The sequence below is a fragment of the Carassius auratus genome, chromosome 22 (genome assembly GCF_003368295.1).
Source record: "Carassius auratus strain Wakin chromosome 22, ASM336829v1, whole genome shotgun sequence".
Classification (NCBI taxonomy): Eukaryota; Metazoa; Chordata; class Actinopteri; order Cypriniformes; family Cyprinidae; genus Carassius; species Carassius auratus.
This window is the reverse complement of record NC_039264.1, coordinates 17377373-17402949: the sequence shown is the minus strand read 5'-3', so window position 1 is coordinate 17402949 and position 25577 is coordinate 17377373. Positions and strand designations below refer to the sequence as shown.

The 25577-nt window shown below is 38.9% G+C and overlaps 1 protein-coding gene across 13 annotated transcripts; it reads right to left on the bottom strand.

Annotated features, from left to right (window-relative positions):
• Positions 1-352: 352 nt before the first annotated feature.
• abi3bpb (ABI family, member 3 (NESH) binding protein b) lies at positions 353-25043 on the bottom strand. Of its 13 annotated transcripts, none has more exons than XM_026197961.1 (22): positions 24686-25042; positions 19483-19662; positions 17061-17129; positions 16727-16859; positions 15846-16027; positions 15716-15768; positions 14833-14869; positions 13951-14028; positions 13686-13760; positions 11719-11919; positions 10109-10279; positions 9331-9396; positions 7043-7114; positions 6743-6856; positions 6537-6626; positions 6210-6419; positions 5119-5224; positions 4443-4522; positions 3189-3218; positions 2415-2573; positions 2200-2322; positions 353-1456 (listed from the first exon to the last, which is right to left on the bottom strand). In XM_026197961.1, exons 1-22 carry the CDS (start codon positions 24774-24776, stop codon positions 1341-1343), a joined length of 2436 nt encoding a protein of 811 aa, XP_026053746.1. In that variant the 5' UTR covers positions 24777-25042; the 3' UTR covers positions 353-1340. The 13 variants fall into 13 exon arrangements, with proteins under 13 accessions (XP_026053746.1, XP_026053747.1, XP_026053748.1 ...); XM_026197962.1 differs by having other exon boundaries at positions 6743-6853; positions 24686-25041; XM_026197963.1 differs by lacking the exon at positions 9331-9396 and having other exon boundaries at positions 24686-25043.
• Between the last annotated feature and the right edge of the window lie 534 nt (positions 25044-25577).

The window sequence follows — 25577 nt, the reverse complement described above, 5'->3', positions numbered from 1 at the left end:
GAGAATGCGTTTCGTCGTATTCTCCAGAAATCCATAAAAATAAGAAATAAATAAATGGTGCTACGACAAAGACAGGACACGGAGGATTAAAAAAAGAAACAAAACTTCTGGTTTTTATTATTGTAAAATACATACAGATGAAAACAAATCCAGAACAATAACAAACAACAGTTTCATATTACAAACAAGTTCCATGAAAATACGGATAAGCCAGAGAAACTCTGCCAAGGGCTTGGCAGGGACAAAACTGTACAAAATATGGGACCCAGATAAGCTCTCCTTGAAGTATTAGACTCTTCGAGACTCCTTGAAAGTATTCAGTGGGTTAGCACTATTTATTTATTATTATTTCTTTTTTTTATTATTACTTATCATGTTTTACAAGCTTGAGGGGAAGGACTTTTAAGTCTCTCAAAGGTTTCCTGAAAAAATACTCTCTCCATATACATATAAATATTTTTGTGCTGTGCAAATTGCAAGTGTCAGGTTGTCCTTACAATCTAGAACCATCAAATATACCAGGACTTACATTGGAAGACTATAGCCATAGTACAAAGCATCTAAGTGAATGTTAGTTTGCATGTTTCGTGTGTGTAGATGTGTGTGCACATGTCAAGAAATTGATCATGTTCATCCCAACCCGTTGTAAACATAGACGTGTCGTCTTGAGTCCATTGTGTCTATTCTAGTGTGGGTAACCAGACTTGTTGAGCCAGTACAATGTGTTCATAAAAGCAACGTAGCGAAGAGTCCCAGCTATACATATCATCTGACATATCAGAGACCTAAACTAATACAGCTGCCTCTGGTTGTAGACAAAAGCCCAGGCTGTCTTTAAAGCGCTTAATAAAAGCCTGGCCCTTTCTCACTGGAAGAAAGCCAGTGAAGAAACCACAAACTTTGTTAAATAATATTACACAAAATATCAAAATAGTTTCAGGGAGCCAGCTTCCCAATATTTCAACAAGTATTTTTCATGTTATTTTCTTCACTTCAATGTATTTAAAGTGTTTTTCTCATAATTAACTATTTGTATTATTATTATTATTACTACTACATTGTTATAGTTACTGTATGATAAATAACAAGATGAGGCACTGTTTTGCTATTACATGTCACAAATGCACTCAAAAGTATTCCCTGACTCTTTGTTCCTGTACACTATTATACATGGTATGAACTTTGGTGACGTAGGCTGAGGAGTTACTGAACTCACCATCATTGGTGGTGGTGGGGAGGGGGGGTTCAGGAAAAAAAGCCTGTCATGTTACTTTAGCGGGCACCAACCCCAACCAATGAGAGTTAATATTTAGAGTTCCTTGCGGACTTTTGCTCCGGTTTTACCACTTCCCTGGGATTGGCGTACCGCATTCGTACCATGCGACGTAGGTGGCATGGGAGTTTCCACCTATCTGGCCGAAATGGACTGGCTCTTGTCTCATTGCTCTGTAGAAGCCTAAAAATCACAAAGAAAAGTATTAGAATAGTTTACTCCATTCAACTAATTTTGGAAAATGGCCAGGTTTCACTTTTCCATTCAATTAATGTGGTTTTATTAAGAAAGTTCGGGAGGAGCACGATCAGATAATCATCCAATTTGGCACAGGTGCATCTCGTTTAGCTAATCATCTTAACTAGCACACAAGCCTATATATATCCTGTCTTCCTACCTCCTGTCCCACGACAGTTTTTTGGCATCCCTCCTCCACCCCAACTCCTCACTTCTAATCTATTTATCCCAAATTAGGGATAGGGGGAGTTATTTGGGTTCGGGCTATGCACCGGGCCCGGACCCCTCCCCCAGGACAGCACGCCAAAATATGCCTACTATTCGCCTTCAGATTAGATGTAAGGGTGAACTTGTGAAGTCCACATGGGAACTGGAGATTTCCAGCTTCAAAAAGCATGCAAAGGTAAACGTTTCATGAAAGTGGTTTATTTGACTTGTATTTCAGTCATACGATAAGATTTGTGTGAATAACCAAATAATGGTCTTCCTAACTAGCGGTCTCTTAACTTCTGGAAATGGATCATGATTTGCTGAGTTCAGAAGCAGCTTAAGAATGAATAATTTGGAATTGTTTCGTAAACTGGTTCTCATTCTGGATTTGGAACACCAAAAAGGTGAGTGCATAATATAATTTCTTTCATTTGAATTTCTTAACTAAAAGCACAGTAACAACATATTTGTGGTTATACCTGGCCTGGTTGGTAGCTGGTCTGCAGGAAGCTGAGTGCCTGTTCTTCCATCCAGGAATGAGTCCACAAACTGGCAGTGGTCTTCACCATGACCCGTCTGGTCTCCAATATTGTAGAATTTACCTGAAGTTACAAAGAAGAAAAGAGCTGCCAATTTGTAATATATTCTAACACAAAATGAACCCAAGGTATGGATTGGTTTTCCAAAGACTGACCGTTGAGGGAGTCGCTCAGGTAGATCTTGTATCGTAGGGAATTGCAGAGTTGGATGCCAACAAATTTGCGGTACCACGTCCTCTTGACATACTGCTTGCCGTTGCATTCGGAATAGGAGTCAGTTTTGAAGGGGAACTGGGTCCAAATGGCGTCTTTACCTGAACGGCATGCCGAGAAACCCCAAGATGTTATTTTAGAACTGACAAGGCCAGATATTATGTTCTGGCACAGACTGTGCAAAACATAGTTTCTTTCAGTAGTCGTCTGAAAAGATTACTGGAGTAAAGACCCCATTTTTGTTTATACACGTGTTCAGAAAGGCCTGCTGGACATTAAGAGCTGAGGGGCTGCTCCATTAGTCTCTGTTTCCATTGAATCCTGTCATAAGCCTGTCTTACTACTGGCTAACTTCACCCTCTATATCCATTGTTCCATTACTCTGTCAATTCTGGCTGGAATAGACAATACACAGGAAGAAATGGAGGGAGATGGATATCAAACTGGCCTATTCTTGCAGCTCAATGAGTGCAAGAAAGTACAGAGGCCCTTATTTGAGAGCAAGGATGGAGATATCCATTTGCCACTCTTGGGTAAATGTTTTGTCTGGCTGAGAACTTGGTATGGAAGAAGTGAACTCATAGGAAGTCTCCACAGCTCCTTTACCCGTTCTTTTTCTTACTTTCCTCTACTAGGACTGCTTGTTACATTATCCATTTATTCAACAGATAGGAATTTGTCACCTGAGAGAAAAAGGGTGCAAAGAAGAAACGTACCTGAGACGTTCTCACTTACTCGTGGATCCGCTGCAAGAGAAAACAGGATGAGAATGAGGAGAAATCAGAAATTATGGTTTTGCTTTAGAGCCACCTGGTCGTAGAGACAATCAAAATGATCTGTAGACCGTAGGAAAGTTACTGACACTAATCAGCCAACTCTGCATTGGCTATCCATGGGTGGGCAGAGTGCCTTAAGCAAAAAAAAAGTACAATAAATTCCAACAAGCAGAAAATACTGCACTTTTCCAGCAGATTTTGATTCTCCCTTATGAAGAGAGATTAGCTGGCATGAACTAAACTGCCGGATCTGCCAAAGCTATAGGGGAGAGACTGAGCCTCAGAAGCTTTGGCGGTAAAATCTCATAATTCAGTTTTCCTCTATTTCTTTCCCGTCATCGCACATATGGACTCTCTTTCCTTCCTAGTTGCCTTTTTCCTGCTTTCCATTCTGTTGCTAGTGTGTTTATGAAGGCCAGGCGAGGTTTAACCTCCCATAAAACATGTAGATGATATGGCTCTCTATTTGTTCCTTTTTTAAGATATGTTGTTAGGCAGCTTGTAAGACAGGGAAAGGTTGGCTGTGTGACAGCACTCCAGGGGGTCATCTGCAGGCAGTGATAGGGCCAAACGATACAACAGTACGGGGACATGCTGGAGTCATTAAATTAATAACAAACAACTCATTACATATATCTATAAGAGATAAAGGAGATGCCACAAATATTGGATGACATGCACAGACAGCATGCAAACCCATGGCAAAGCAATTTGCAGTGGTTCCCTGGGGATATTTCCATTTTATGCCTAAAGTACAGCTTTGAAAACCTATTTTATGATAATACTGGGATTTGAGAATATAGGAATGACTCATGGTTAAGTTATGGCTGAAATTAACAAACATTCAGATAGCTCCAAGACATTTCTTCCACATTAAAAAGTCATAAATTTTAAGGTATGCTTATGAAAAGATAAGTTTAAAATTTCATTATTTTTCTAGTTTAAAACAAATGTGCCAAAAATGCATTCTGTAGTCATGGATTTGTTAAAAAAGTTTTTATACCATTTTAAGAAATGTAAAAATTGAATGACTCCAAAATGTCAAAATGCCAAAATGTAATCTTCCTTGCACCTTGAAAAATTTACAGAGCATCACACCATATGACTTTAATTTGGGGGACCAATGTTTTGCAGTGAAAAAGTTTTTATTATTATTATTAATTTTCTACAAGAAAAGAAACTAAAATGCATTACCAGACTCTGTGTTGAAGGTCACTGGATCGCTGGACGGCCCTTCACCGAGATCATTCTTAGGCTTCACCTTGAATTCATAACTGTAAGGTAAGACAAAGACAGGTGAATGAACATTAGGTTTCGGCTTTGATCCACATAAGACCATTAGATATATTCCATTTCACATCTTATGTTATACTCCTGACACAGCAGGCAGTCTGCTTAATTTAAAATGATTAAAAAATGATTTCTGTTTTGGAAACCTGGTGGGTTGTTGTCAAATTCCAAGCAAAATGAGGTCCTTATTTCCTGTCTTCTGAGCCCTGACACTTGATATATTTATTCTGCAGAGTCTGAAGACTTAAAGTCTGTGGCCCCTCTTTAATGGATCCTCCATGTGTGATGTAGAGACATTACCAAGGCCCACGTGCCTCGAGATGCAGTCCATAGCAAGCACTGGTTTATATTGTGTCACCAGATCTTGAGCCTATATTCAGCCTCATTAAAAAGCAAGCAAGCGTGGCGGCTCCCTGACAGCCAGACCACAGAGCGCACGTCCAACACCTTGTCCAGACCTCAGGATGCATGTAAGTCCTAACACCCCTGGTATTTGACACCCACATCAACTAAAATACATCGATCAAATTCAGCAGGGTGCGTTAAATAGAGATGTTGGAGTTCTGCATGGAGACTGTACCTGCTCTCTGGTTTGAGGTTCTCCACAGCTGTATGAGTCTGGTTGGTGGTCAGAATGGAAACCTGTTCACCATCAGGACCTTTGGTAGTTGAGATAACCTCATATTCTGTGAAAAAAGACAATTGAAAAGGAAATGGATTAGGGATTGATCAAAGTTGAGGGTTAGTATTTTCTGATCAAAGTTGACCAGTCAAAGATGAGGGTTAACATGGAAAGTGTATGACTGACTCAGATTTCAGGGTTAAACTGAAATTGAAGTTGGGGGGTAACTAAAAGTAGTGTTTGACCAATCAAAGTTGAGAATTATTGTTTTACCGACTTAGTGTTTGTTTGTTTAAAGTATAAGGTAAGTATTTGTCCAGCTAATATTAAGAGATAGTGTTTGACTTAGAGTAAAAGGTAAGTGTTTGATCAAAATCAAGAGTTGGTGTTTGAATAACCATGTTTGAGTAACTCAGAGTAGAGGGTACTGTTTGAATGATCAGAAATCAAGAGTGTTTGAGTAACTCGAAGTAGCTTTTGACTGATCAGTGTTGAGAATGTGTGTTTTACTGATCCAGTGTAGAAGGTTAGTGTTAAATCGATGAAAGTAGAGGGTTAGTGTTTGTCCGGTTGAAGTGGAGAATCAGTGTTTGACTCAAAGTAGATGGTAAGTGTTTGATCGAACAAAGTAAAGAGTTGGTGTTTGACTGATTGAAAGTGGAGAGTTAGTATTTGAGTGACCCAAAGTCGAGAGTGACTGTTTGATTGATCAAAATAGAGGATTGGTTTTTGAGGAAATAAATAAAAGATTATTTATTGACTGATTAAAGCTGACCAGTCAAATTAGAGGGTCAGTGTTGGATGAATTAAAGTCAAGGGGTAGTATTTGACTGATTAAAGAATGTTAGGTTAGTGTTTTATTAAAGTCAAGGGTTGGGTTTGAGTCATACCCTAAACCTCAACTTTGATTCATCAAGGCAAGGTTTAAATTAATTTAAACACCACAATATATTACACATTATATTCCTTAGATACAAATAGGTATAAAGCACTAGACCACTATACACTAGACCATGCTTTTTCTTTGACGATTCATCCCTTAATCCCACCTGTCGTATCATTATCTGTTTTCTCCCAATCAAGAATAATGAAGGAGGGGCATCCTTCCACGGTTACAACAGTAAGGTTGGATGGGGGTGTTCTTGGAGGGTTGGTGACATTTTGCCCTCCAGCCTCCTCCTCAGGGAAGTAACTCAGAGAGGTGGTGATGGAGCAGGGTTCATCTGGCTTCTTATCTGTCTTGTAGACCACATGTGGAGCTGGGCAACAACACATTAGTGTTTAAATTCAGATTCTTCTTTGCTTTGGCTTTTCACATTTGTATCATTGGGGGTATTTGGCATCCATGGCTACAGTAGTTAATAAAGTCTCATTACCAATGTAGCGTTCTTTGCCCATGGCATCAACTTTAGAAGCAGGAACAGAGCTGAATACTGAAGAGTTTTCCCATGTCTCAAATCGGGGTGCTAGGACACCAAACATCAACAGTGTCAACTATATTTATACACCAAGTACTCAAAAGATGTTTAACCTTCAGCAGAACATTGAAGATGATAGTATAAAACATCCCACGAAGACAAACCTGTCACTGTAGGAGAAGATGTTGTCTTTGGTTTGGATGGTTTTGCTGTAACAGGTGGCAGCTTGGGTTTCAAGATGGAAGATTTGTCCTGACTCAGGCCTGTTATCTTGTCTGCTGTTCACATAAACAAATGATTACACAGTGCTTTAAACATAGCATCTTGCCAAGCCGTTTCACGATCAATGGCAGAAAATAATGTCAAAACAATTTTTTTGTATTCACATTTTTGTGGTTTTAAATTTCCAGACTGAGCTGGACAAAATCATTTTGTCTTTTCAGTTAAATTGATATTTTACCCACCTATTCCTCCATGTTTGCCAACAAGATTAGGCTTTTTTGCTTGAATAGAAAGGCGTGTAGAACCCGGAGAACCTGTAATGATGGAAGCAAAAGTCATGTAAAGTAAAAACCTGCCAAATTCAGATATCCTACTCTCCCACTTCCTTCATCTGTTTCCACTGTGAACTAACAAGCACACCGTAAGACGAAAATATCACCAAAAACTCTATAACAGGTCAAAAGTAGCCCTTCCCTCTAATCACCACATATTCTCATAATATTCACACATCTTCATCATGTTCTCTTAACTTATGATTTTATGAAAAACAGTGGAACACACCACTACCAACCTCAATTTGGTTGAACTGCTTTCACATTTTAGTGAAACACCTAAAATGTGTCCTTTCAAAACAACTCTTTTCACTGAACAATTTCTGTTATAGAGTCAAATATCTAACAATCATATATCAAACTCCAACAACAGAAAGTTGTTAACTCGAAATATTTGAATTCAAAATATGGAACACAAGATAAAAGCCCTCATTCTGAACCACAATGTGCTCAAACATAACATTTCCTAAGATGAAAATACGGCTTTTCAAATCTTTCTCCTATTCTATGGAAACTGGAGTGTCTGATACTCTAAATAATAAAATTGAGCATAATGCTTGTTTACTTCTAAGAACCTGCAATTTGGATGCTTTGCTAAATGAGAGTAGCAAATTGAGAGGTCAAACTCACTTGTGAAGTTAACGGCAAATTAAACAAAATTCCCTGTTTTCTTTCTGATTGCATGGCTGAAGTCTAAACATTGGCACTTCAACTGCCTTTCAAGCCTTCAGTTCTCAATGCCATCTTGCAGTCCCGCCAAAAGCAAACAGGCTAGAGCATGTGGACTCTTCCCAAGAAAACTGATTCAATTTACATCGGAGACAACAGTTGTGAAACTCTCAGTTCATCACAGGGCGATCAGAAGGAGCTCAGCTCCCTAAACCCTGTGGTACGAGTAAAAAAAAAAAAAACTGCAAAGCTGGGTGGCGAAAAAAAGTCATACTAAAACTATGGACCAACATATGTCATACTTTTGCAGAGGGAAAGTAATTTCCAGAAAGCTAGCTGAGATTTTTGATGGTGATGCCGATGTTTTGGGTGATCTAAAACTGTTGTGGTTAGACAATTTCAGGCATTCACTCAAACAAATCTGCCGTAGGTCCTCTCTTCAATGTAAACCACCAATCAGCCATGATCTCCTTAGAACTTTTGGTCCGTAGAAGAGAATTTAACAATCTGCGCTAATTTTGTTGTATTCCACTGTTTTCGCACAAGCTGTAAGTAATACGATGCGCCAATCATTTTGCAGAATGTATTTTGTCTGTGTTTTTATTTAGCTTTTCTTCTGATCATGGCAGCAGTAATTCATCAACTTATCAAATAATAGGGAATAGTTGTACAACCAGACAAATATCCAGATGTGTAATGTAATTAAACATCTTATTATAAATTTAGAGAGCCACTTTACAAAGTACACCAGATTGCAGAAGTCTGCTGTGTTCTCGAAAATCAAGACTAATCAAAACCGATATGTTCTTCAGATTATGTTCAGCACATATTTTGTAGCTGTTTTTGTTACAGTATATAAACATATTTAGCCATGTTAACTTTGTTGAAAATAACAGAAATGAGAATTAATATTTCATGGATAACTACCACAATGTTGTAATCTTTTATAATCTGGCTGTTTGTTTCTTCTACACAGTTAAACAATAAGGCAGACTGAAAAAGTCCTCACATGGAAGCTTGTGACTACAACAAAGCATGCAAGTTGTCATGCACACAATGAAATTAAACCAGAAGCAGCTACAGTCCTCTGCATAAGTTTTAAACATTATTGCTAAAAATGCACAAATAAAAGAGCCACAGAATGTTATGAGACAGTTTAGGACATTGCGGTGGGTTTCTGTGTCCTCCAAAAGACATGGATTTTCTCTTGAAAATAAATGTCCTACAGCACCATGATGGTTTAAAAGTTAAAGAAACCAATCTGGTGGAAAGCTTTGACAATTACACCGCAAAGCTCGCAGCAGCATGGGATCTGCAGAAGCTTGCAAAACAACAACAAACGTCAAAGACAACATGGCAGTAAATGGGTTGACTGGTGAATGAATGGACAGATGGATGGACAGACACGAGTTTGCAGGAGATTATGGATGGGAAGGACACCAACATGGGCACATGGGCTGCGTCACAAACAGACTTTCTGCAGGTTAATGATGGCTAACACACACAGAGGATGAGTTGACTCTGTTTACCCATTCTTGTTCTGGACCATATGGCTGGTTTGGGGAGAGAAAGTCCCTTATGGTGCTCACCGTTAGCTGTTGAAGGGGAAAAGAGTGGGTGTTATGGAGAAAAGGAAGACTAAGCTAGCATCATATTGTTGTTTTGCTGAGGTGCACAGCAGCTGAAGACAACTGAGGTTTTACATAAAGAGTTATAGGCTGCCGTTGAACTACCTGAGGGGAAAAGAAGCCTTTCAAGATCAGATTAGTGCAAATGTTGGCGGTCTGCATGCCCATCGGGCTAAATCGCACATACTTCACTGACAGTAAAACTGTCAGGTGTGACAGAGTATGATGGCCGGTTTGCACACACACACCACATGTTGCAAAGAAGAGAATTTGACTCTTGAAGGAAAACTGCCCCAAGAGATCTGCAACCAAAATAACTTTGCCGACAGGAAAGAATAAATAGCTGACCGGGGAGAAAATTGGAAAATTGTTTTCTTAAGTATGTTTTGTTGATTTGCAAAAAAAAAAAAAAAAATATATATATATATATATATATATTTAAATAACCTTGGATTCCATACAGAATTTTAACAACATTTAGAATTTCAGAAATATCTCCTGAAATACAAACCTAATTATGATTTTAATTGAATATAATTTTTTATAAAAAAAAAAAAAAAATTTGCTGAAAAATAAGACAAATATTTGTGCAGGAGAAAGGAGACAAAAAGTAAAGCAGAAAAGAAAAAGAGTAAAAGAAAGAAAAAGACTTAAGAGGGGTAACAGTAATGACTTTTACCCCCATATCTTCTGGAGGAGTCACCAAGCCTGGGGGAAGAAGGTCTCATGCCATTAGAGAGAGAGAAAGAGTATCTGCTCAGTGATGTCTGGTTCCTGGTGGTCACTGTTAAGACTGAATCGAGCGGTTTGGATGGAAGAGAAGAGATGGAATCTTTCCGGATGCTTGTACCTAGATACAAAAAAAAAGAACAACAACAGCAGCTTTGGTTATGCCTTGTCAACTCTGGGAAGTACTGCATGTTGTGGCAGGTACTGTATACAATCATGTGAGGGTTGCTATGTGTTAAAAAGATTTGCCATCTGTGGACTGATGAGAGGTGTTAAAGTTAGCTAGCCGTGTTTTGAGTAACAAATCCGATATCTTAACTGAACTAAAAGTACAAGTACAATAAGAGCTCCTTGTAATGAACAAGTGCCTACATAGGCAGCATCCTAACTGAAATCACCCTCTTAAGTGACTGATCTAAAAAAAACTTTCTCTTGGAAGCAACTTAATTTAATGATCCTCATGCAAATTACACAAGAGAATTGGCTTACAATTACATTTTCAATAGTTTTGTGTTAGCATGTTGCTAAGCTAACAGCGCAACATTTTCAAGCATTTACAATACTTGGAAATATCGTATAAGGTTGCGTATGTTAGCTCAATTATAATCACATTTTTATTGATCCTTTTTGGTACTGGAAGAATTACATCTATAAATATATAACTTTAACTTAACTGCTTTTTTCTTCGCCTTGAATGGATTTTTATTACTGAACTTACATAGCAATGCATCATGGGATTGGCTTTCCCACATTGGATGTGATAAACATGTTGCGTACATTTTGGAACATCTCTAATGCCTAAAAACTGTCTACGTAAGGTAGCTTCCAAGGTTTGAAACAGAAAAGCTACTGTTTATAGTAAAACTTGAATGATGTGACTTTAACAATAAATTCTGTCTATTCTGACTGCAGTAAGACTAAATCTAATGTGCTGATGATTGCAGTAAAGTGCAGCAGTGCATTCCTGTGAAGACGAAACATGGTGTAGGGGAGGATACAGGAAAGCTGTGAATTCAGAAAATAACACAGACATGATATACGCCGATGGGACAGTTGTGATAGCTCATCTGACAGAGCAAATAAATGAGAGGATTATGTGAACTGATGTCACTGGTTCTTGCTGTTTTTACTGGCGGTCTCTCTCACATAGACTACAGACTACAGCTCTTCCTGTAATCCATTGAGACGGAGTGTGAAATAATGTCTGTTTGTGGCTGAAGTTACCGAATTACTTTGTTTGATTGAAACGCGGTTTGAACATTCATTAATTTCCTGCGTATCACTTTTTTTTCCAAAAACCACCCCAAAAAAGTGGGGAATGAATTGAGTAAAGCTTTGAAGTTTGATATTCTGGTGTTTAGTCTAAGTTTGTGGTGGTAGAATGCATAGCCAAAGGTTGAACAGCAAGGCGCCAATATGAAATACCCAAGTATCTGCATCATAAATAGTGACTCACTAAAGCAATATGTTATTTTCTCATTACCTGTCAACCATCAGATCCTGAAAATGGTATTTTAAAAGAATTTTGAAAAAAGAACAAAAAGGAAACGTTGGAATTACCAGAGGAACTATGTGGCATCTGAGTGGCACTAGGTGCACTGGTTTGAGAGTGTCCATGTGGGGGTGTCCGGGTACTGCTGGGTAAGGAATAGGGGGTAGGGGTGACCGAAGGACGGGAGGGTTTAGTGGATAGGAGTTGGGGAAGGATGGGAAGGATCTCCACCAGCTGAGAGGAGTCATTTCTAACATGGCTGTCTGAATCTGTTTAAGAGAAAGGGGCAGATGAGCTCTCCTTGCTGGAAAAACCAAGTCCTTACAACTAAAGGTGGTCAACCAGTTGAAGATGGAACACTAGCTTAGCCAAAGTGGTCTAGCTGCTCAAAACAGGTCAACCAGACCTCCCACCAGGTAGTAGGACAACGGATAATCCATCTAACATGTACCAGCAGTTTGGACCACCTTAAACTGGTTTTATCTGGATTTTCCAGCAGGACTGATTATTGAGTCCATGATTAGAGCAAGTTTCCTAACAGTGTGGACTGTACACTCATACAAATAAAGGATCCAGGGGCTGGGGTTTGCAGTGATGTCTTTGAAGTTTCTCCAAAGACCCCTTCAGTGAACAGTTTTTAAAAGAAACATGTTCCATGTGTTCTACATGGAACCATCAATGCCAATAATCTTTATTTTTAAGAGTGTTATGTTAAGAAAGTTTGGTAGTTGTTTGCATTGCAATGATATTTAACACATCTGTAAAAGTTACTCAGTTCCATCCCATTGACTCTTGATGGTATGGATGCTTGAGTGCCTGTTACCGATGTTGAGTATTTGTTTTGACAGTTTCGTTAAAGGGTTTTTGAATGAACCGAATGACTTTGGACTCATAATCAGTTTGGCTCCAAGTGGAAAAACACAGAGTGTTGTACTGTTATCTCATCCAGAGTTCAGGGACAGAGGAAGACAGGAAAGGAGGTGGGACTCCTAGAATTCTGCCTTTCCCTGCTAGAACTATCATGGGACTGATTCTTTCTCTGCATGCAGTGACTTCATGCAGATTGAACAAAGGTCAGCGAATCAAAGTGCAAAAATTCTGAATGAAAGGGGAAAGAGATGGTTTTGAAGCTCAGAAGATGAAATACAAGATGAGGTTAGACTGTGAAACTATGAAAAAAGTCTTTGTACAGAATCTGACTCGAATTATGATTAATAATTGACACATTGTTTTCCTAATAAATGTTGTTCAGTTGCTTTGACGCTATTTTTTTAAAGCGCTATATAAATAAAGATGACTTGACTTGACTGACAGATGGAAAAAACAACAACATTATATTTTTAAGGCATTACAGGTTGATACCATGGTACTCTGATATTCACAAAGGTTATCTTATGGTAACCATATTACCAATAAATATGCAATACTTGATAAATAGTTTTAATTGTGCCATAATTTGCTGTTTTACCACTACATACTGTATAAACAAAGGATTTACTGTGAAACAGAGGGACAAAGAGAAAAAAAGGACAGAAATAAAGACAAAGAGTGTCATTTATGGCCACAGTAATAAAACAGATGGGGGACTGAGGAAACCAAACATTTATAACATTAAGTTATGATGTGATTGACAGGTGATGAAATGACAGGGAACAGGATGGACAGAGATGAGTGTGACAGGGAAAGAACTGATTGGTGGACACAGAGAGTTTGACTGGTGCTGATGGGTGGAGCGTGAGCAGGCCTACTGAGACTGCGCCAGTGCGTGACCATGCGTGACCACAGAGGGGCTTTCGCTGTGCAGAACCCTGGGAAAACTTACACTCAACACTTCCTCCTCACTGTGGAGGCGACCGGTCAGGAATCCTCATCACGGCAGGATTGGGACTTTCTAACTCAATGTTCTTACAGGGCATGCCAGCATGCAGCAAATCATAACAGCGAATGTCTTTAATCCCCAAACACACCCAGCAAAGCGATTACCAACTGACTGCTCATAAGCCGAGTGATTTAAAGCAAAATGTCTCTCGGTTACCCAATGGGAGCTGAGGCCATTTTGGCTCATTGGCTCTTGGAGCAGCCACAGTTCCTTGATGGCCCATTGGTGGTGCTGTGGGAAATAATGCAATGTTTTCAAAATTTGAGAAAAAGTCAGCAAGCATCCCCAACAAGGCTCTTGAGAGGGAGAAAGTACTGAATGTCTTTACTTTGACTTCGAACGGCAGTTTAAAAGGAATGACTGGAATAAAACCAAATCCTGTATGAAAGAAGAGTGCAGAGAGAGTAAGAGGGAAAATTACCAAAAGATGTCTTGGGACCTCCATTAACACCTGTGTTTTTGGACAGTCCTGCCTGGCTTATGTTGTGGTATACAACAGCTAGAAAGAAGATTGCGAAGGAAGAAACCAACATAAAATGCTTTCAAACAGATCTCCACAAAAAAAAAAAAAAAAAAAAAGCAGTGAATGCAGTTTGACTCCTTTTACATGTGGACCGAAACATAGATTAAAGGATAAAACATTCACCGAAAAATGATCAAACTGTGATGATTTACTCTTACTTACTTAAACAAGTAACCATGCTGCATACAGTGACCAGGATTTGTCAAGCTACAAAAAAAGGCTGTCATGGTTTAAAAATGACAAAAGCATTGTAAAGGTACCTAAAAATAGCTTAACCTTTTTTATCTTAATATATAGAGACAATTAGACATAGGTTCAGTTTCCCAAAGTGTAAACAATGGTCTGCTATCAAAACATTCCTTTGTTTATTTTGAGGATTCTGACCAGCCTAGCATAGCAACACTGCCTCAACCAATTGTGTAAATTTTGGGCGGAGTTATCTGTTTGTTCGACCAATGGCAGACTGTGGACATTAGAAGCACAGAAATAACACCTTTAAACTGCATTAGGTTTCTCACACCAAGCTACATTTACTCTTTAAATGCCAAGAACTACTTGTCTTGATCATTTTGTTGTTGTTGTCATTTTTAAAGTTTGACAGCACTTTGTCACCGTATGCTGAATGGAAGAGAACAGTGTGAGTTGTCCAAAATTATTTTTGATTTACTGAAGGAAGTCTTGTGGGTTTGAAATGATATGAGAGTGAACAAATGACAGAATTCTCTTGTTTTCTTTACTATGCTTGGGGCAATTCTTAAAAGTAGTAGTTGATGGTCTTACCAGGTCGAAGTGGGAACAGACTGCTGTGGGTTCCAGCCTGTAAAAAGAGGGTTACACACATTTTTTTCCTTCCCTCTTAAAAAAAAAGAAGTGTAGAGTGAAAGAACACAGAGCAGCTTTCTGTCTTCATATCATGTAAAAGAACTCTGTAATCAGGGTCTCTCCACCGTGTCTAAAGTGTTTCTGAAATGCCCTGACAGGCATGTATTATTTCCAGCCTCCACTCAGAAAATAAAGTCCTTTACACACATACATATGCCAACAGCTGGATTCTTAACTCAAGAGATTGATAATATGTGAGAAAGAGTTTGCTCGAAGGCATAATTCTTTGTTTTCATGACAGTTCAAAAATAGACCATGGCAGACAAGAAACTAGGAAAGAATACTTTGGCAAAGCATGGAAGTTAGATCAGCTAAACCATCTTAAACCATCTTACACAGGCACCCCAGACTTGTTTAAACTGGTTTCTTAATGGCCTTACCTGTTGGTTACTTATTAATATAAGTACATATTAAGTTCTAAATAGTCTAAATTGGATCTTTTTGTCTCAGAACTAAATAAATAATGGCAGCATCAGAGAAATACTACAAGTTGTGTATGGCATGTGGTTTTCCCTGATAAACTGTTGAGGGTCCTCTATACCAGTGGTTCCCAACCACATTCCTGGAGGCCCCCCAACACTGCACATTTTGCATCTCTCCTTTGTCTAACACAACCATTCCGGTCTTGGAGTCTGTACTAATGAGCTGACGAACTGAATCAGGTGTGTTTGATTAAGGAGACATGGAAAACATGCAGTGTTGGGGGGCCTCCAGGAACGTGGTTAGGAACCACTGCTCTATACTACAGTACAGCAAGTTCACATGAAACAACACTACATACCAAAGTCTTGACAATGGGTCGGTTTGGCTTGTAGGGTATCTGCATGTTTTTTTCTGAAAATGAAATGGTATGATCATCTTTCAGTTCCTCTGCCAAAATAACTTCAATCAAGGTTTGGGGTCTCTATTACCTCCCATGTTGGTGTTGTGGATCACTGGTTTGCTCCACATTCCACTACGGTCATCTTTGTTGGATCGGACGCCAAATTCGTAGGGTGTGTTGGGTTTGAGGTTATCGATTACGGTATCAGACGTGGGGCAGGTTTGGTAGATCCACTTCCTGTTTCTTTCTCTATAGCGAATGGTGTAATGCCTGGTTCAAAGACACATTGGTTATTCAAGTATCTAATAGACAAACAGGTCAAAAATAATTTCTACACCCTAGGTTTGGCATCACATGATGGTGAGCTCCCACAATTTTAACAAACTGGATTTCTATCAACATTAAGAGCATTGGTACTCGACTTTAGCTCCCAACTGTTTTGGCCCAGGTCAACTTTTCCAATGGCCTTTCCAAAAGTCTCCCCTTAACAGAGAAAAAAAGTTCATATACTCCTGCAAGTGAAAACCAGAGTGAGTTAGGGAGGCTGAGAATATGTCAGTGCGTCCCAACAGTGCCTGTATCCTCAAAAAGCATTTAAACGTAGACACACACCACACCTGCAGTGGCAGGGATCCATATCCCACATTTTTTTTCCTCCGTGTAGAAAAACATTGCACTCATTGAATGGGTCTCTCAGTTATGCGACATAAATCCAGTCTCCTGTAATTGAATAAAAACCTGCTCTGAACTGTTAGGCTTCCGAGGATGGGACCCCTCAATGCTGGAGAAAAGGTGCCATGCTATTTCATTATCCATCCACCCCCCAACACACACACACATTTTTATTGTTAGGTTATATGGTCCCTAAATATGAAGTGAAGTAAATTAAGTCTTCCTTTGGGGTTTAGGGCACTCATATGGAACATGTTGGTGGAGGAAAAAGTAAAATCCAGATGTTGTGTAACTCACCCATCCTCCAAACACTCGTTCATGATGTTTCCTTCATAGGGTGTCTTTAAGTAGGTTCCCCAGGACAAAAGCACAGATGTCGGTGTGACAGAATCGATGACCAGATGAAGAGGTTTGTCCAGGTTCACTTTACCTGTTTCAAGTCCAGATTTATTCAATGTTACCAATGCTAACTGAAGGTCTTCAAAGGTTCCCAGTGGTTCAATAGCACATCTGTTGCATATTTTCCACTAAATATACCCTGTCATGGACTATTTTGATTTTTAATCCATTGCCAATACATTTATTTTTCTTTTTTCTTAAAAAAAGAGAAATAAAATATTTTGCATGCTACCTGTGCAGTGCTTCTTCACGTCATTGGTTGGGATGGGCTGAACAGCTACCAGGTACTTAGGCTCAGCATCTGTGAAAGCAAGCATCTCAAGTTATCAAAGGGTTCAAACAAACCCATAAAAAAGGACAATTTCATGGTACAATTTCAGTTTCTTTCATGAACTTCCAAAGAACATGAAGGAAATAACCAATATATATATATATATATATATATATATATATATATATATATACATTTTTGCAAAGGCTACAACACGTCAACAAAAGTTTGACCCCTGAAGACTCCCATGATGGTGCATCAATGTCAACATGTCTCATAAAATCAGATAATTTGACATTTTATGAAAGTGGTTCCCAGTCCAGTCCCTGGAGAACCCCCAACACTGCATATTTTAGATGTCTCTCTAGACATTTAATTTCATTAGCTCATTAGTAAAGACTCCAAGACCTCAGATGTGTCTGTTAGATAAGAGAGACAAAAAATGTGCAGTGTTGGGGGTTCTCCAGGACTGAGATTGGGAACCACTGTTTTATGACATAGCACGGTTAGTTTAGGTTGAAAAAAAATTATATTTACTTTAACAAATATATTTAAAAATATATTTAAGATATTTAAACACTTAAAATAGGAAGAAAAAGGTTTGTTTGTTATACCACACGAGTCATTAAATTGATTGATTGATTTCTTTAATAGTGTTAGTTTGTCCTTATGGCTTATTACGTGTGACTCTAGCTAGATTTTTCTAATGGTCTTTTCTGTATCAATAATATTTATTTGTCACAGCCCCACAATTCTCAAGAATTCTGGTAGACTTTTGTTTAGTAAAATGTCTTGAGTTGTTTAATGTGAAGCTTTCCACACAGTTTATAGCTCTGTGGTGACAAAGGTTTGCTAAACATCCATGTTTCCACTGTTACAGAATTAAACCGCACATTTGCCAAAATTTGATTTGCTGGGGTGATAAGTTTGTTATTTATGCCTTTCTAAAAGTTATGAATATGTACACAGGAAAACTAATTTAGACAAAAACGCCCATTAGACTGATACAAAATGGGTCATTACCAAAGTCCACAAAAATCTGGACATTTATGAGTGTATGTGCTTGTGGCATGTCCAGTTGGGAAAATGCCAATAGCTGCTTTCGCCTTTCAACCATCTGTTGTGCACGTGTATCATATTGAAATTTCAGCACACACTGTAAATTCAAGTGAAATGATCCTTCAGCCTGCAGCCAGTATTGAATAATGATGTGACTGTGTTTTCCTGTGTTGAATTGCGTAGGTAAAGAAGCCAAAAACTCAGAGGCCCTTCCTTTTGGAACAAACAATGCTTTGTTTGCAAGCTTCTGGATTAGCGTGTAAGTGTCAATGTGTAGTTATTTGTATGCTTAGGTCAGTGCTTTCCATTGAACTGAACTTCAAGGTCTTTGACTTGAAGGTTGAGACCTAATCCACTTTAATCTTAAATAATGTTTTCCATCAACATTTTATGTAGTGACCATGATTGCGTTTTCTTTCTATTAAAACTCTGACCCTGACAAACCGATAATTATTTCAATGTCATAGCTGTTAACCAATAAGTGCCCAATTCTACATAAAACAAATACTTATTTTTATGATATGACTGATCACTGATAAATGGTCAATATAAAAATGCTATGCAAAGCTGATATTTATTTTGAGAATTACTAAAAGTTACATTGTACAGTGTTTTTAAAATATGAATATTGTTTTAATTTAACTTAAAAGTTCATTTTGAATGGCAGTGAAGTGTATACAATTTTTAAATAAGAGACATGGGCATGAACAATTAACTAGAAAATATCGCCAGACACCAATTTTTTTAAATCTCTAATATCGACTGATAACCAATAGAGTACCGATATATCCACAAGCAACTGCACTCTGTTATTCCTGCAGAAGTAAAATGAAGCACTGGCATGGGCTAATTTTGTAAAAACAGCTTTAGGGTACCTATGACCTGACCTTAACCTCCTCAGAGTGAACTTTGGGGTTGTAGCTTAAGGGAGAGTGATGATGAATGGACAACAGGAAGTTTTTTTTTACAGTTTTTTTTGTAATAAATGTGTTTAATGTTGCTGGGAGTAATATGTGCCCTTTTTACCTTGTCAAGCATGATGTGTTGCTTTTTGGTGATGACAAATACTGTGGTGACCAAACATTTAACAAATAGCATTCATTTGGGGTTCAATTACAGTTTGTGTTTTCAAAGAATGGAAGAGTTGGCGCAAACACAGGTGTGCAAATCAAGACGGTGGTTTTGATGGGTCAAGGAAATCAGCATTTGTGGTTACTCCACCATTCCCGTGGTAACCCACAAAACAACATTAGTGATTGTTTTGTGGGCTTCCTTCGGGCTCTTAAGTGAAATAACGGCTGCATGTGGTTAAACTCGAACTTACCAATCTCCGTCTCATAGGGTTCCCCGTTTTCTGGAAGTTGAATGAACTGCTTGGAGAACATGCTGGAACCATAGCCTAAGATGTAGCCTTCAAGTTTGACATCGGGGTTGGGTCGAACGAACTTCAGAACTATAGTATCCCCAGTGGCGTTGATTCGAACTTTCATATTCTGTCTTCTTACTGTGAATAGGAAAATATAGTGTTTGAAATACTTTTAATTGGCTGAAGAAACAGTGCTGCAGCTCTTCAAACATTCTGGGTTTCTATGTTTGACATTCAATCGCAGTGAAGAGGAACTGAACAAAAAGAGTGACTTTCAGAACACCGCAATGAATAAATGATTAATTACTTAAAGAGCAAAGAGTAAGACTTTATGTTTCCCATGAGTTGGATGGGGTTTGTGAATTTATTGGGTTTATTGATTTATGAGGCCAAAGGGGAACAGAGGAGCACTCTTTTGAGGAGCGCGAAAGTGTGTGCCATGAAAATCATTGTTGAGGTAAATCAAGGACAATGGCTTTCACAGTTGAGCTCCTCATCACTTCCCTCAAAGCACAGTAGCATATGAACCTCCAATATTACACCCTGGTTATGCAGCATTACATTTAGAGGAATTATGAGCCTTTGAGGCTTTGTACAGTTTCAGGAATTTGACACAGACTCACATTTAAAGTGATCTGATCATTATCTTTTCAATCATGCACCAAGCAATTCATTATAAATTACCTCCTTTTATACCAGCATCGTCTTTCACTGCCATTTCATTGGATAATTTGCAGCATGGAAAATGTCTCGAGTCAGTTTCTGGCCCATTCTAAATCCAATAAGCCACCAGGCTGAGTGGAGATTTTTCCACTTCCACCTTTTTCCCATCAATCAGAACTGTTTAACGATTACGCTGAGTTAAAGAGGCCACGAAATGTCCTCCTTAAACTGATTTAAACTGGTTGGTCTGGGCCGCTGGAAAATGATGTGTGTATTTAACTTCATAAGTAATTGCAAGTGTGTCAGGTAAAGCTCATCGGCCCTATAAATCAAGTTCACCCAAAAATATTCTGTCATTATATACCCAACAACCTTCAAAGAAAGACATTTTTGATATTGTGAAAAATCTTCATGTAAATCTTTTCCAAACAGTAACAGTTCTTGCTGACCACCAAAAAGCACCATCAGATGTTCACATAGCTTTGTTTTATACAGTCAAGACCGGATCGAGTCCATGAGTTGAATGCAAAAACTTGATCAGTGGACAAATTCTTTGGATAATAAATTAATTGATCCACTTCTTGAGTTCAACTCAACTGATTCAGCTTGAGTTAACAGCTTACAATAGGGAAGCTGTTGTTTTTGGATGTCAATGATCACTTTGAACATTGCTTGAAAAAGAGCTGCATGAATATTCTTATTTTATGCAATTGCTTTTTGTGTTCAATGAAACAATAGCAGCATGCGGGTCTGAAAAGAAAAATGACCGAATTTAATTTCCGAACTCTCTATTGGAGACGCCTTTCAAATCACACTACACTGAAGCATAGATGTGGAACGCCGACAGACTAATTCAGCAACTCGTCGTCTTAATCTTTTGAAATCAGTTAAACAAACAGAAAATAGGAAGTGTGTGTGGTCAGGGAAGCTGCTGGATTTGTACAAGAGAAAAAATACAAACCACTAAATCACTGGGATCATTGTAAAATAAACTCCTTATGTAAAGCACTTGAAAATGAACTCTTCTTTAGGTGTTTCCTACCATTACAACAATGCACCGTATCACTTTGATTGCGTGTAATTAACAGGCAGGAGCAGTCTTGTTCCTTCATCCATTCATTCAGGTGTCTTTTTTGATTCCTAATCCATGTCATTGTAGCTTTAGACTGGGTCCAAAGTCCTGAGTCATGGATAGGCTTGACACTTGTGGTATAGTGTTGTTATTGGTTTACCTGTTCTCACCAGCTTGTCACCACAAATATTTTAAAAGCTGAGGCTGAGGGATTTTTTCCATTCCTAGCATTTAATGGTTTTACATCTGACAAGTATCGTAAAAAGCCGCTTTGCAGTTACAAGAGTTTTACCATTCCAGTGGAGGAGGGCTGGACAGTGGTTTGACCTCTGTGGTAAAGGGCAATGAAAAACACAAACATATTTTTTTTAGGGGGAAATCATGCTGGTATTTTTTTTTTTAAATCATTTTAAATAATACATATATATATATTTTTTTATACATTCCTATTTAACTTCCCAGTTGTTAAAAACTAAATGAGATTATTAATGTTATAATTTCTCATTAAAGGCCTATTAGCACTAAGTGAATTAATGCAATGTCAAAAAAAAAAAAAAAAAAAAACCTTCAAAGTTCACCAATAGTCTACAAAAAAAAGTTTTTGTCTTAAGGGAAAACAAAAGCCAACAAGCCAAAATCTTATATTACGTTTCAACTTCGAAAGAAAAACATGTCCTATCCCTAAAGGATTCAATAAATCGAGTAATAATTAGCCAAGTCACGTTGTGCAATTCACTTTGCAAAGTAAATAAAATGGTCACTAAATTATCGGATTGCACATGAATGAAAAAGAAAATGAATCCAAAGATTTTATGTTGTTCCTTAAAAATCCAGAAACGCAGAGGGTGGGCCAATAGCAAAGATATAGAGGGGAAGCAAAGGGGTTAGGTATATCTCATTTGACACCACTGACAAGTGTAATCATGCATGCTCTTTACTGGCGCTGATGTTGAATGATTTCCAGACTCAGAGTGATCAGCCCCATCTAAAGCCCTGCCCCAAGCTGTGTTCTGTCAGATACGGTTCATTTTTAGCTTGTGCGTGAATGCGTTCCAGTTTTTATCGGACGTCTGGCACTTGTTTCACTTGCAACATAATTTACAAACACACTGATTTTCAGAAGGGTCAGTTTGATTCATAGCATTCCTCCTGGACTGAAGCCATGCTACACAAGACACTTGCCAAGTCTGCATTTGAAATCAGTTCCCTTTTTAATCAAATCAAACAACTTATCTAAATTGTTTTTTCATCATGTTCATAACAAAAAAAATGAGTTTTTCTTTTCAAAATATCTTAATTTGCAGAGGAAAGAAAACCATACAGGAATGAAATGCCATGAGGTTGAGTAAACAATGGCACATTTTGTTTTGGGTGAACTCTTCCTTTAGCTAAATCTGCATTTTTCATGGAAATTCCAGAAATCTGGTCCTTATGTAGAACTCTAGGCTCATACGCACCATATTACAGGACAAACGTGACCCAAATATCCAAGGAGATGATTTAAAAAAATGATCTAAGATGATTTAAAAAAAATGGCACTAAACTACAGAAGAAGCAAAACACCTGAGGGCGTGAAGGGAGTGCAAATATACTGTTTCCCCAGACTTCAGCAAATCATTCGTCTTTCAGGCACATTTACAACAGTTCTGATCTCTGCACTCAACAGCTGCTTTCCTCTCCCCCCCACCCCAAATCCTTTCTTCCTTTCTGTCTTGTTCTGACTTTTCTGAGGATCTCACTTAGACACATTTTGATATCACCACAACCAGTATTAGTAGCTTACAGACGAACCTTGATTTCTTAACACCACTCTTAAGCACATGCTCGCTCAAAATTCAATGTTTTTTTTCCCCTGATAGTGTTTGCCTTTGGTTCTCAGCGTGCACTGTTAAACTCCAGCACTTGCTCAGCTCACCACAGCTGCCTGCAGATGACTTTGCCCCACGGCAAGTTGCAAATACAGTAAGAAGTAGAATCTACGTCTGAGCCGGGTGAACATGCAGACATCTTAGACTGCTGTTTCCTTTTATTTAAATTTAATTCAATTATCATACAAGTTCATCCATGCTAAGAGGCTTCGCTGGTTTTTTAGATGGTCTAGAAACTCCCAGCTTGGTCATGCTTGTCTTGGTATATGTGGTCTCCCAGCATGACCAAGCTGATGTTAAGCTATTTTGTGAAAAATGGCTGAAAAGTGCCCAAAACCACTCTACAACCAGCAAACCAGACAAGCCTGAAAAGATAAGTGTATTTCTTTTCATAAGGGATATGATTATTCATTTTCAATGTGTCCTCACACTTGCTGAACTCGGCCCCTCCCGGTAATTGAAACTCTGTGTTTTTTGTCCAGTCAACATCCATAAGGAAACAAAGTTGGCCAACGAAATATAAACAGAGCGCTTTGACTAGCTGTGCAGATTGACGCTTGGAACAGGAGACAGGGCACTGAGCCAGTGCAGATATTCCTCCCCTCCGGAGATGGAGGTGGTTTTTAATAGCTGATAAACGAGTGCTGATAGTGAACTGAGAGCTTGTATTACTAATGCCGTAGCTAATCTGAGCACACAGAGATGCTGGGAGCTAGAGATCTTTGCAACGATACACTGCATACGCACATACTGTATTCCTCTGGCACTGAGGAGGCTGGTGCGGGAACATATGTTTACATGCCCAAAATGCACTATGAATATGATGCTATGGTGCAATAAATTAGTTCAGCAAGCCCTAGAACACACACAATCAAGTGCCATCATGGAATATACACACATACACACACACACATATGCAAATGCGCAAAAAAACATTGATTTTGGCCAGCTGCAAACACCATGAGGTAACCATTATCGCTCTACCGTTTCAGAGTTTAGCCTATCAAAATTAAATGTCATTTTGCAACCGACTAAGACAAGAAATCAAAGTGTCTGGCTGCTTTCTGATGTTGGATTCTGGACAATGGCAGACAAATTGCACGTGCCTCTTTTTCCAGCACCCTTCAGGCTCCAGCTTCATTTATTTTCCCCCTTTGCAGAGTTTGGCTTCACCCACAACTGTAATCGTGCTACATATAATTTCTCTAATAATCTGCACAATGCACAGCCAAATGCACCTGCAATTGCAAAATGCACCACATGTTCTTAAATGTGTATGAAAAATAAAACCAATGACTTGCTCAGGGCATCTTGCATTGCAAATGCAACAGGTTAATCATAATGAACCTTGTCCTAGTTACAGCTCAACACCTGCAACTCCACAAAAATATTTTTACCATCAAGTTACAATCCTAATTTTACAAGAACTACTGCAGAAATGCATGATCTTATGAAACACAAACAGGTGTATCATAAAAAGTGTTCACCAAAAGACATGAGTTCCCCATGCTGTAAGGCATGACACTGTGAATATGTGGCACTGTGGTGCTGAACTTGCCTCTGACTCTTTGTGCTGAGATGCATGGAAGGAGGAGAATTCCTGCGAGCATCAGAAGGAAGCCCAAGTGAAGGACAGTGCTGCCTGCCATGGTGCTCTGCTCAAATCGAGAAGGAATGCTGCCCGATTTCTCTAAGACTGCTGCTGCTGGTTCTTCTGCTGGTGCTGGTGTCAGGTCAGGATTTCTTGAGCTCACCGTGTGCCTCTGCTGAGTGATAGACAATGCGAGGAGTCCTCCAGGATGTATAGTGACCAGGGTGGGAGGAGATTGCTGATGCGTGCCTCAATCACACCCACTCTCACCGATCCACATGCACACACACATTTGTGGGGGGTGAGCATGGCTTTCATTTACTGGTCTCACTCAGCCATACGCTCTCTCACTTTTTCTTCCATCAAGGATTTTTCCCTGCAGCATGTGTGTTTGTGGGTGTGCAAGTCTGTGCTTATGTCAGAGTGTTCTCTCTAAAATTTGATTGGTCCTAGTACACGGACTTGGGGCACCCCTACAATGGCAAACAGCCCAAAATGAGTCTGAGTTTCAGGAGGACAATGAATTATTTAGTATATGAGAAGGACATCAGATGGACAGGAAGATGGCATAAACTTCCCTTCCTCCATAATATGACCTGGTGGTAATATAGTAACCCTCTATTTCATCATCACGGACAGAAGCACTTGTCTATCTGTGCCAATTGCTAACCACTGTACATTACGTCTTGTCTAGAAGGTCGTACAGCCACACATTCTCTGCCAAGTAACCTCTCCTCTAGGGACATAGGCAAAAATTAGGGAGGTGGGTGGTGGTATGTAGGTGGAAAGTTATTATAATGACAAGTGCTTCCAACACGTGCCACTGCATGCGATGTGCAAAGGGAAGCACTCACTCCAG

Excerpts from the sequence above, each read along its gene's own strand:
- abi3bpb (XM_026197961.1), bottom strand. The coding sequence starts at position 24,776 with ATGGCAGGCAGCACTGTCCTTCACTTGGGCTTCCTTCTGATGCTCGCA. Across the intron at positions 16,860-17,060 it reads CGTGAAGAAGCACTGCACAG|GTAAAGTGAACCTGGACAAA; the intron begins GTAGCATGCAAA and ends GACTTGAAACAG. Across the intron at positions 14,870-15,715 it reads GACCCATTGTCAAGACTTTG|GCTGGAACCCACAGCAGTCT; the intron begins GTATGTAGTGTT and ends CTCTTTTTACAG.